This window comes from Ursus maritimus, unplaced genomic scaffold (genome assembly GCF_017311325.1).
Source record: "Ursus maritimus isolate PB19 unplaced genomic scaffold, ASM1731132v1 scaffold_1, whole genome shotgun sequence".
Classification (NCBI taxonomy): Eukaryota; Metazoa; Chordata; class Mammalia; order Carnivora; family Ursidae; genus Ursus; species Ursus maritimus.
Window position 1 is genome coordinate 98827720 of NW_024423343.1, and position 12773 is coordinate 98840492.

The following is a 12773-nucleotide window of genomic DNA, read 5'->3' on the forward strand; positions in this document are numbered from 1 at the left end:
TGAACCGGACACAGGTAATTATAATAGTCAGTACCTAAATAGCATTTACTAAGGGCCCAACACCTTTTTAGGTAGGACTTTATGTCTGTTAATCTTATTTCATCCTTAAAGCATCCCAGTGAGGTAAGAGTATTATCATCTCCACTTTACAGATGAGGAAGGCAAGACACAGAGATATTAAGTAATTTAGCTATATGATAGCTATTTCTATATTGAAGAACCAGTTTATAGCTTCTTTTAAAACCTTGTTTTTAATTTGCATGTATTTGAAAACTTTTTGACAGATTGGTTAGAATAATCGAACAATTAAAAAATATAATCCCTTGAGGGGCACCTGGGTGGCTCAGTCAGTTGAGTGTCAAACTCCTGATTTCAGCTTAGGTCATGATCTCAGGGTCCTGGGATCAAGCCCTGTGTTAGGCTCTGTGCTCAGTGGGGTGTCTGCTTGGGATTCTCTCTCTCCATCTCCCTCTGCCCCTTGCATGTGTGTGCTTTCCCTCTCTCTCAAATAAATAAAATCTGTAAATATATATTCCCTTGAAATGGAGAAAAGAATCTCTTCTGTCAGAGTGGAGCTATATATATGACTTCATCTGTGTCACCCTACAGTATTCAGATAACCCAATGACTTTCTTTCTTTTTTAACTTTTTTTTTTTAGATTTTATTTTATTTATTTGAGAGTGAGAGAGAGCACAAGCGGGGGTGAGGGGTAGAGGGAGAGGGAGAAGCAGGCTCCCCTCTGAGCAGGGAGCCTAACTTGGGGCTCTATCCCAGGACCCCGGAATCAGGACCCAAGCCAAAGGCAGCCACCCAAACAACTGAGCCACCCAGGCACCCCCACCCAGTGACTTTCCATAATTCTGCTATGTGCTTTCACTCATCACAACCTGTCTAGACATAGCTTTTATGTGTGTGTATCTGTGTGTTTTATATTAGGCATCTTTATGAAAGCATCTTTATGAAACTACTTGTATTCATTTTCACTGAATAATTTGAACTTACATACACTGTTTTTTTTTTTTTTAAGATTTTATTTATTTATTTGACAGAGAGAGAGACAGCCAGCGAGAGAGGGAACACAAGCAGGGGGAGTGGGAGAGGAAGAAGCAGGCTCCCAGCGAAGGAGCCTGATGTGGGGCTCAATCCCAGGATCACGCCTTGAGCCAAAGGCAGATGCTTAATGACTGAGCCACCCAGGCGCCCCTGAATTTACATACACTGTTAAGCCTACGTAAAGCACACAAACATTTTTTTGAATTAGTGAATATTATGTCTAAATACATTGAAAATACACAAATGTAAACATTTTAAATTAATCTTATGGGGAAAACATGAAACTAAAAGGTTAAATAGAAAATAATTTCAATATGTATTACAGAAAAATTTAATATTTTTATTTTATTCATAATATTCTTATTTTATATTTGTATTTCATATTTATTCCAAGGATTCTTTTAGACATGTAGTTAGAAATATAGGAAAAAGAGATGGGCATTTAACAAGATAAATGCAGATGATTGATATTGTGAAAAATTGCTTGTTTTCCCTAATCATCTAAAATATAACCATGAAGGGCACCTACCTGGCTGACTCAGTAGAACATGCAACTCCTGATCTCTGGGTCATCAGTTCAAGCCCCATGTTGGGTGTAGAGATTACTAAAAAACGGAAAAGAAACTTAAATCAGAAATCTAAAAAATAAAATAAAATATAACCATGAAAGTAACAATGAGATACCAATTTCATCAGATTTGCAAAAATTCAAAGAATTTAAAATATCCATTATTGGTCAGAGCATGCAAAGTGGACATTCTGAAACATTGTTGAAGAATAACTTGGTTTAACCCTTTTGGAATGCAAATATTAATGTGAATATAATCTTTGATTACTTCCATTTCTCAGATTCCATCCTTTAGAATATTTATATAGGTGTTCAAGGATTTTTATTATAGTATTGTTTGTAATACTAAAAAACTAGAAACGCTAAATGAATGAACAGAAATGGTTAAGAAATTACAACAAATTGATATTTTGGAATAATATGCAACAATTAAAATTGATCAGTTAGAGATATATATGTTGATATGAAAAGATGTCTCCAAAATGCTAAGTGCAAAAAAAAATTGCAGAATAATATAGCCTAGTTTTTGTTGATTAAAGAAATTGTGTAGTTATGTATAATATGTATTTGTATTTTTTATAACATAAATATCTAGAAGAGTATACATCTCAAAGTATTAATAGTGGCTCTCTCTGGGGAATGAGACAGAGAAGGTGAGGGATGCTCACTGACTTCTTACTTGATATTTCCCTATCATTTTGAAATATTTTAATAATTACAAATAATTAAGGGAATTATTTTAATAGCTACCCCACACCACTTAAAATTAATGTTGCTCCCATCCAAAATACATGAAATTTTAGTGGGACTGAGTTACTTTACTCTTAACATGTGACAATGGACAGGCTGGAATATTAAATAGTCCTAGCTGTTTATGTTTAGAACAGTAGTCTCCAAAGGAAAGGAGGGAAGGCCACTATGGGGGAACATGAAATGAACAGTTGAGGATGGGTGGAAAATATTAGAACATCTATTCATATTCATCTTAAATCTCATCCTTTTACGTTGCTATTTTTTAACCTATTATAAAATAAAACAGGGATACACGTATGTACTATATTTTAGTGAACATCTGCAGTTACCTTCAGTTAAAGTAGTAGATTTTTTTTTTTTTTTAATTTATTTGAGAGCAAGAGAGAGAGCATGAGCAGGGGAGAGGAGCAGAGGGAGAAGCAGACTCCTTGCTGAGCAGGGAGCACAATGTGGGACTTGATCCTAGGACCCTGGTGGATCATGACCTTAGCCGAAGGCAGACGCTTAACTGACTGAGCCACCCAGGCACCCTAAGCCATAGATTTTAGCCGGTCATTCCAGAAACACTCTTTGTGCCCTGTCCCAGTAACAGCCTCTTCCTACATTGAATTTTTTTTTTTTAAGATTTTATCACCCAAGTGTGTCTTCTTAGATACTACAACTTGGTTTTGCTTTTTGTTTGTTTGCTTTTTTTAACTAGATAGCTTTAAATCTGTTAATCCCCCCTTAAAATTTTTTGAGAAAGAACTTGATCATTTCACCTTTAGTTTCTCATGGTCTGGACTTTACTGATCACATATTCATGGTGTAATTCAACATGTTCAGCTATTCTGTGTATTTCTTGTAGATTGGCAGCTTGATCAAGAGGCATGTTCAGAGTTAGATTGATCCCCTTTTTGTGTTATTTTATCAAGAGGCACATAATGTCTGGTTTTCACTTCTTTTTTTTTAATGTTAGCAGCTATTGATGTTCAGTGCCTGGATCCATTCATTCCCTGGAGGCTGCAAAATAGATATATCTTAATTCTATTTTTGTTTTTATTTATTCGTTGGGATAATTTTATAGGGAGCCCCTTCCCTTCTTTTACTATTTGATTACCCAGTAGCACAATTCATATAAGAAAAGCAAGGAAAGTGTTATTTGATTCTTTCTTCTTATTTACCCAGTTTTCAGGGTAATGAATTGGTTCCCTGCCATCCTAAGAGAAATACAAATATAGTTTTTAAATAATATCATTACTAATTCATGGATTAAATATTTTTGACAGGTTTCAATATATTACCCTTTTTTTTCCTTATCGAAGCTCAAATTGTCCCTTCTGACAACTTAATCTTTTCTTTTGATCCTTCAGTCCTTTGGACGTGTCCTTTGTAGTCAGCTTCCATGCTGTCATCTTATCTATTTACTGCCATAGACCAGGAATTAGCTATTTCTTCAGGAAGTCCTTGTTTCTTTTAATGCGAAGTGATATTTCAAAATCTCAATCTGTTCAGAATGTTCATTCCTACTGGTTTGTCATTATTTCTGTGCTGTTTAAGTGTACAGAGTTGGAATCTTTGTTTCTTCATATCTATATTGAGATACACAGAATATTTTAATTCTTGGAGGACTCAAGGGATTCCAGAATTAGAATATTCCACAATTAATTGTTTTTATCACACATTATACTTAAAACTATAATTATAATATCACCATATCAATTATTACCAAAATGGTTAAAAATTTTCCCCAATTTTTTATGATTGCTTTAAATTTACTTTGTCAAATCATATAGCCATATAATCTCTCCCTTTTAATCATTATTTAATCATTTATTTAGTTCCATAGGTAACTATATATTTAAAGCTCATTACAAGTATTTGTAATCAGAGATTACATGAAGCATATTCTCTAGTATTGTGACTAAGTATAAGGATATTATCATCAATAATCAATTGAGAAACACTTATTTGAGAACCAGGCTCTGTGAGGAATGTGAACTTAACTGGTCCTTCACCACAGGTAGTTTACCACAGGTGGTCCCTGTATAAATGCACAATCCTAGCCGTTGTCACATAGCTGGCAGTAATTATGCATTTCAGATGAGTGGTTTAAGAGACATAAATATCCAGGTGAGAAACTTGTAGATGCGAGCTAATGAAATTTTCACAGAGAGGATGGACTCCATCTAGACTTTGTTTTGGTTTGATTCGTCAGAGAGACATGAAGAAGTCATGAGATGAAACATGTAATTATGGGTACACAAAACATCATGGAACTGGCCTGATAGGAAAAGGTAGTTTGTAACTAGTTAGAAGGGGGAGATAAAATGGGATGAGATAGTTGTTTTAAAGACCTTCAGTGCCAAGCTAAACAGCTAAGACACCTTTCTACTGATGATAGAGATCCAATCTTTTTTTTTTTTTTTTTTTAAGATTTTATTTATTTGTCAGAGAGAGAGACCACAAGCAGGGGGAGAGGCAGGCAGAGGGAGAAGCAGGCTCCCCGCCGAGCAAGGAGCGGATGTGGGACTTGATCCCAGCACCCTGGGGTGATGACCTGAGCCGAAGGCAGCCACTGAACGGACTGAGCTACTCAGACGTCCCTAGATCTGTTCATTTAACATATGAGTACAGTTGACCCTTGTACAACGCAGAGTTTAGGGGCATCACCCTCTTACTCTTCCCACTTGTACATTCGGAAATCTTCATGTAACTTCTGGTTCCCCAAAAACTTAATTACTAATAGTCAACTGTTGACCCAAAACCTAAATGGTTAACATACTTTGTATGTTATATATATGTTTTATGTACTATATTCTTACAATAAAGTAAACTAGAGAAAAGAAAATGTTACTAAAAAAATCATCAGGAAGAAAAAATACATTTACAGTACTGTATTGATAAGTGTACTCCATCTCTTTACAAGATGAATGCTCTGTCAGTACCTACGTCAATATTATATGATACAAAACACTGTAGACGTTAAATGTATTACTAACACTAGACATCAAAAATGAAAAGTTAATGTGAAAAAGAAATTCATATTTGTTTACAGGTGTAATAATTCATACATTGATAATGAAGAAGTAGCAGTATGAATGCTTTATGGTAGCATAGCCTATATACTAATGAATGAATCAGTATAAAATGTTTATGGCATACAGTATTGCAGTTGTAGTCCTATACAATATTGGAAACATTGTTAATTTTTTAAAAAATCTCCTTACCTGTGATGACAAGCTGATAATGCAGTCTTTCCAATTATGAGAGAAAGAGGTGTACTTCATGATAATGTAATTCTTTGAAAGCGAAGTTATAAAACATTAAGAAAACCGATGCGCCTGGGTGGCTCAGTTGGTTAAGCCACCAACTCTTGATTTTTGTCCCGGTCGTGATCTCAGGGTTGTGGGATCAAGCCCTGCATTTGGCTCTGTGTTCAGCAGGGAGTCTGCTTGAGACTCTCCCCCTCTCCTCACTCTTCCCCTCCCCCCTCAGGTACTCTCTTTCTCTTTCTTTTTCAAATAAATACATCTTTAAAAAAATTAACCTAACACCTTATTAACTTTATGTTAACTACTGCTGAGTTTATTCCTATATAAGGATAAGCTATCCACTTTCATACGAGTCTTGCACATGATGTTCTACAGGCAGATACTTAGACATTGTTGCTGATGGTGACACAGAAATGTCTCATATAGTTCTTGCCATACAGTTAGATTTCTACACAAAGATACCCACACACAGATACAACAGATAAGTTTACTAACTGAGTGGCATGGTGATTATTTACTATTCATTAAGTGGAAGTGGATTGTCATAAGGTCTTCATCCTGTTGTCTTCACACTGAGGGGGAGGAGGAGGGGTTGGTCTTACTGTTTCAGAGATAGCAGAAGTGGAGGAGGTGGAAGGAGAGGCCGGCACACTTGGTGTAACTTTATGAAAATGCATTGTAATTTCTGCCTGACTCTTGCTTTTTCATTTCTCTAAAAAAGTTTCTATATGGTACCAATTCTTCTTCCACTGTCTGCTTTAGTTTTAGTGCTTATATCATAGAAGGGCCCATGTTGTAAAAGAAGTCAAAAGCAGTCTTAAATAATCAGAACTCTTCTACCGGATTGTCAAATGTCAGTTCATTTGCTGCACTGCTTCTTCTTCCTCATCATCTGGCACTGGTTTGGAAGCACTCAACCTCTCTTAGGTCATCTTCTGTTAATCTTCTGGTATAGTGTCTGTTAGCTCTTGAATTTCTTGATAGGTCCATATCATGAAACCTTTCACCCTCCATCTTTATGCCATATCTGCAGTGTCTTTCATGGTTTTCTTGACTGGCTCTGTTGTAAATTCTGTAAAGTCACGTGCAGACGGCATCTGGAAAGTTTTCTCCAGCAGAAATTTTTTGTTTCAGGCTTGATGGCTTTCACAGCCTTTTTTGTAACAATGGCATCCTCAATCAGGTGAGCTTTCCAGACTTGTATGATGTTCTATCAGGGTTCTTGCCTATAGCATGGATAATCCTTTCCAGAGATACCATTTGTGGGGGTGCCTGGGTGGCTCAGTTGTTAAGCATCTGCCTTTGGTCCAGGGTGTGATCCCAGGGTCCTGGGGTCGAGCCCTGCATTGGGCTCCTCTGCTGGGAGGCTGCTTCTTCCTCTCCCACTCCCTCTGCTTGTGTTCCCTCTCTCGCTGGCTGTCTCTCTCTGTCAAATAAATAAATAAAATCTTTAAAAAAAAAAAAAGATACCACGTGTAATGAGCCTTACAGGTCCTTATGACCCCCTGATATAGAGGCTGAATTAGAGATGTGTTTGGGGGCAAGTAGACTACTTTGATGTCTTTGGTGTTGAACTCATAGGGTTCTGGATGGCCAGGGGTATTGTCCCATATCAAAAGAACTTCAAAAGGCAGTCCCTTACAGGTGGATTACTTTCTTACTTTAGGGACAAAGCATTGATGGAACCAATCCAGAAAAAAGGTTCTCATTGTCCAGGCCTTGCTGTACAAACAAAAGAGTGGCAGATGGTATTCATCTTTTCCTTTCAAAGGTGGAAGGTTAGCAGCTTTATAGATATAAGCAGTCCTGATCATAAACCCAACTGCATTTGCACAAAACAGAGTTAACCTGTCTTTTCTGCTCTCAATCCACAGGCTTGCTTCTTTGCCTTACTAATAAATGTCCTTTGTGGCATCCCCCCCCCCCAGAATATGGCATTTTAATCTACAATAAAAACCTGTTCAGGTAGATACCCTTTTTCCTCAGTGATTTTCTTAATAGCATCTGGGAACATGGTTCCAGCTTCTTGTTCAGCAGAAGCTGCTTTTCCTGTTATCTTGTCATCTTTTAAGCCAAACTTCTTTCTAAAATTATCAAACCATCCTTTGCTTGCATTAGATTCCTCAGCTTTAGATCCTACACCTTCCCTTTGCTTTAAGTTGTTGTATAATGACTTCGCTTTTTCTCAAATCATACCAGAGTCTGTAGGTATAGGCGTACTTTTCCTATAGCACTCTAGTACCCACATAAAACATTTTCAATACGAGATGAAAAGGTACAGTATTTCACACAAAGTACCAGGTTTTTGTGCATGCTGGTGTAGTTGCAGCAATGGCTTCATGAATTTCTTGTTCCTTTTTTTACAATGGTCCTGTCTCTGGATTCATTTATCTTCAAACAGCAGGCAACCACAGCTGCAGACCTTAATCTATGGTATATATCAAGCGGTTCGGCTTTTTCTTGTAATGTCATGATTTTCTTTGCTTCTTGGGAGCACTTCCAGCATGACTAAGTAGCACTCTGTATGAGTCCCATGATGTTATTGGAGGTTTACAGTATTACACTAAACACATTGAAAAATAAGCAACAACTGTGAGAGATCATTTTTACTGCTACTCCAATTTTTTGGAGAGACTGAACTTCTCACACAGAGATGATTAGTGTCACACCTTGTTTTAAGCAGATACTGTCAACACTTGTGCTCACCACTATGGCAGCAGGAGGTGGCTATGAAATTATTACAGTAATACAGTATGTACTACAGTAAATGTTATACAGTTATGATTTCATATCGTATCTTTACATTTGTGTACATTTCTCTCAACTGTAATGGTGCCATGTGTGGTCTGTAAGTGTGTAGAAGTTTTGCTAAATCTTCTTATAATAGATTCATGTGTATTTTATGGTAATAAATGATAAAGTAGACTAGTATATACATATATTTTATGCAGTCTTGACATACCTAACTTTTAAAAAAAATTTTTGATATTTCTAGGCTATGTGGTTTGTCTGCAAGTTTTTTGAAATTTGTTGAGTTTTCTGTATCTCTTTAATGTTACTGGTTCTTCTCAAGTGCTTGGTGATGGTTGGTTGATACTTCCTTTTGTATTTGTGATTCCTAGTTCACTTGCTTGTGGATGTTGTCTTTGCTGTGACCTGCCTTAGGTGATGGTGGAAGAGGGAAGGAATATATTGCCAGGGAGAACTCAGCAAATAGATAAACCAATCAAGCTGGTAGGTTGGTAGAAAAACATGTTTAAAAAAAAGAAAGAAAGAAACATGTTCATGATATCTAGGAACTCAAATTCTTAAATTCTAGTTATCTAGATTTGAAGTGGCAGTTCCCAAGGTGATGCCAGAAGTGGGCAAGATCAAACAAAACAAGTGTTATGTCCTTAATAGATACACTGAGGATCCCTCTGATTTCTGTCCCCAGTATCCACACTCACTATTTTAGATAGGCTGCACCTACTTCTATGTCCCATAGTTCAATCCAGACAGAGCAGGATTGCAGGGTTGGTAGGAGCTAATTACCTTAGCTGCTCTCTGCTGATCATCCTGATAGTAATTTGAGGGCTCCCTTTATTTTTTTTTATTTGTTGTCTGTGAAATTGTATCTGTTGACTATACTTTCCTTCTGCCTCCAAATAGAACTTTCTCTTCTGTGTGTAGTTTAGGCTGTGGTCTTCTATAATTTTTTCTTTCCTTAAATCTGATTTTACCCTCTTTACGTCTTTATAAATTCCTCAAAATGTCTGGTCCATTGATTATATGCCTTCAAGTGTTACACGTTGTTTTCATGTATCTTCTCCAGTGTTTTATGAGATTGGGAGCTGAACAAGCAATAGGAGCATATATTAAGCCTGCCATTTTGGCCTAAACTTCTAATTGATGTTCTTTAAAAAATTATTTAGGACTCTCCTTATAATAGTGTACAATAATGGTGGTTATTACTAAATAAATTGTGTGGTCATACATATACACTGATGTGTTACTTTGGCCATTTGTTATATATTATCCTCTCGAACAGGTTAATTTAGTAAGATTTTATTTAAGTAGAAAGTATTGAAACTACATTTTAAAGGGTTTTTTTCTGAGGGACACAATTATAAAAATCTTAATTATAATTTCATCAATTAGTTTTATCTTGTGAGCATATGAATAGGTAGGGGGTAAAAGCATTATTGCTCTATTAGCTTACCTGTAGAATGTTTCAGGTCAGTAGCAAAACCATTTCAACGTTGATTAGCATCTGTGAAAAGAATTTAATTCTACTCATTTTGTCAGTAGTGCAGGTTAGCTATTCAAGTTGGATCAGTTAGCATGAAAACTCTCCCTTTCCTCAAAGCATAGTCAAATTTTCTTCTCTGGAATCTTTCAGACTCTCCAATAGTTGTTCCCTACTTTATACTGCCTATATGTTTTTGTTGTATTATATTTGTTATATGATTTATCGTTATATTGGGAGCCTTGTTTTATTACAGGTTACACTTTACCAAACTCTTAACTTCTCCATGTTTTATTCGCTTTTGCAATCCTGGCACTATATTTATGCAATAGTTGGGTCAGAATAGTTTTAGAAATGGAAAAATGGATATTAACTCTTCATTCTACAAGTTGAAAAGCCTTTTGATTCCTTATCTCAAATCTCAGTTCCAGTTAAGAACTGTGGAAAATCCTGAGATCATTTTTACTTTGGATTAATGAATTTTAATAATGCAACGTTTAAGCTTGATCTGAAATACGTTCTGTTTTTATGAGGTAACAATTACCATATTGGTTGGTAAATATTGTGCAATTATGTGCTGACTTTGAAAATGTTATATTGTGTTAAAAAAAAAAACTTATCCTATTTTTAAAATATATATTTAACAAGAAAAGCCCAGTATTTTAGATTTGTCATTTTCTTTTTTTGAAGGATCAAAGTAACAATGAAATTATGATTGGAGTGATGTCAGGAGGAATTCTGATTTATAAGAACAGGGTACGAATGAATACCTTTCCATGGTAAGAACTTCCATCAATACTTTTGCTTTTACCAGTATATTACCAAATATAATAATCCAAATTAGAGAAAGTGATTGTTGGGGTGCCTGGCTGGCTCAATCAGAGGAGTGTGGCACCCTTGACCTTGGTCAGGGTTGTGAGTTCAAGCCCCACGTGGGGTATAGAGATCACTTAAATAAAACTTAAAAAAAAAATGTGGTTGTTAAACTATATTAATGTTGTCATGCAGCTTACCCCCTTGAAATCTACCAGAGAATACCAAAATAATTTAATTATTTATTTTAAAATGTACATAATCCAGACAGGGCAGTATTTATAGAGAATACTACTTCATGAATTTTCCTCTTAGAGAATCTCTTAATTTTTACTATAGTATGCTAGCTAATACTGTCATGTTTACTCTGTTTCACCATGTTGATTGCTTTAAATCAATATTTCATCTAAGTGCATTCAGTGGGGTGCTAGTTTATTAGTTGGAACATGGGCATGGTTGCTGCATCTAAGATCCAATATCACACTGGTTTATATTGGTGCTAGGAAAACATGGTGGCTCCTGGGGCTTAATACTCATCTTTCTTTAGTTTTATTGCTCTACTATCCTTAGCATGTTGTCATCGTTGTCCAGGATGACCCATCTACCATTACTCCTGTATCCCAGAATGAGGAAAAAGGAAAAGTAGCATCTGCCACTTTCCTTTAGGGGATAAATTGAAAATCATAAAAATCACATGAGTCATATGTCTTATATGAGTAGCTCTGGTTTTTTAAAATAAATGGAATGATTTTCTTTAGCAGAAAAATTCAAAAGAAATACACTGTATTAATCTGTTTCTCTTTATATCTCCTTTTAAAAGATTTGGTCGTGATTTTTCACTATCTGATTTTTATTTAGTAGGTTTTTGTAGTTAGTCACTTTAATAACACTTTAATAGAAATATGATAAGTGACAGAAGCAATTATTTTAGAAAATACCCACAACTTTGTTTAAAAAATAAAGATACATTTCCTAGATAGGTCACAAAAACATATGAACCAGAAAATAAAAAAATTGAAATAACCTTCATGACAATTAAATACTTTTGCTCTTCAAAAGACACTTTAAAGAAGATGAAAAAGCGAGACGCAGTCTTTTGTAAAATATATATTTGATAAAGGACCTGTCAACAATATATAAAGAACTTTCATAGCTAAGTAATAAGAAGACAATCTGATTAAAAAGAATAGGCAAAATATTTGAATACACATTTCCACCAAAGGACATATACAGATGGCAAATGAGCACATGAAAAGATGTTCAGTCATCAGTGAAATGCAAATTAAACCACAGTGAACTACTATTCACCCACAGAATAGCTCCAGTTTAAAAAAAAAAAAAATGACAATACCAAATGATGGCAAGAAGCAGAGCACCTGAAATCTCATACATTCTTGGTGGGAGTGAAAACTAGTATACCAACTTTGGAAAACAGTTTGGCAGTTTCTTTAAAGTAAAACCTAGATTTACCATATAATCTAGCATTTCTATTCCTGGATACTTACCCAAGCGAAATGAAAACCTAAGTTCATAAAGAGATTTTTACAGTGATGTTCATAGCTACATTATTTATAGCAGCACAAAACAGACCTACAAATATCAGTTGGTGAAAGGATAAGAAAATTATGGTATATTTCCACAATGGAATACTGTTAAGCAATACAAAGAAAGAACTGTTAATACATTAAACCATATGTATAACCTTGCTTTCAAAACTTTATGCTAAGTATAAGAAGCCAGACACAAAAGACCACATACTCTTTGTTCCTATTTATATGAAATTCTAGAAAACCCAAATTACGGAGACAGTAGACCAGTGGTTGCTAGGAACTGAAAATGGGAGGAGGCAGTTGACTGCAGAGGCACACCAAGGGATCATTTTGAGGTGATCAGATATTATAAGATGATTTTGGTGGCTGATAGTTACATAACTGAATACATTTGTCAAAACTCTTTTGAATTGTTCATTAAAGTTGGTGTATTTCATTGTATATGTAAATAACACCACTGTAAAGCCCATAAAAGAAAACTTAAGTATCACTTAGTGTTTTATCTCACATCTTTTAAATGCTTACTGTATAGTTTCAAACCCTGGTGTATTCA

The 12773-nt window shown here is 35.4% G+C and overlaps 1 protein-coding gene across 6 annotated transcripts in view; it reads left to right on the forward strand.

Moving 5' to 3' along the window:
* PTPN4 (protein tyrosine phosphatase non-receptor type 4) overlaps positions 1 to 12773 on the forward strand; it is a 219612-nt gene that overhangs the window by 110024 nt on the left and 96815 nt on the right. For all 6 annotated transcript variants that reach the window (XM_040645905.1, XM_040645921.1, XM_040645912.1 and 3 more), the window contains one exon: positions 10548 to 10636. In XM_040645905.1, the coding sequence (XP_040501839.1) occupies positions 10548 to 10636 (89 nt within the window). The remainder of the gene's footprint in view (positions 1 to 10547; positions 10637 to 12773) is intronic.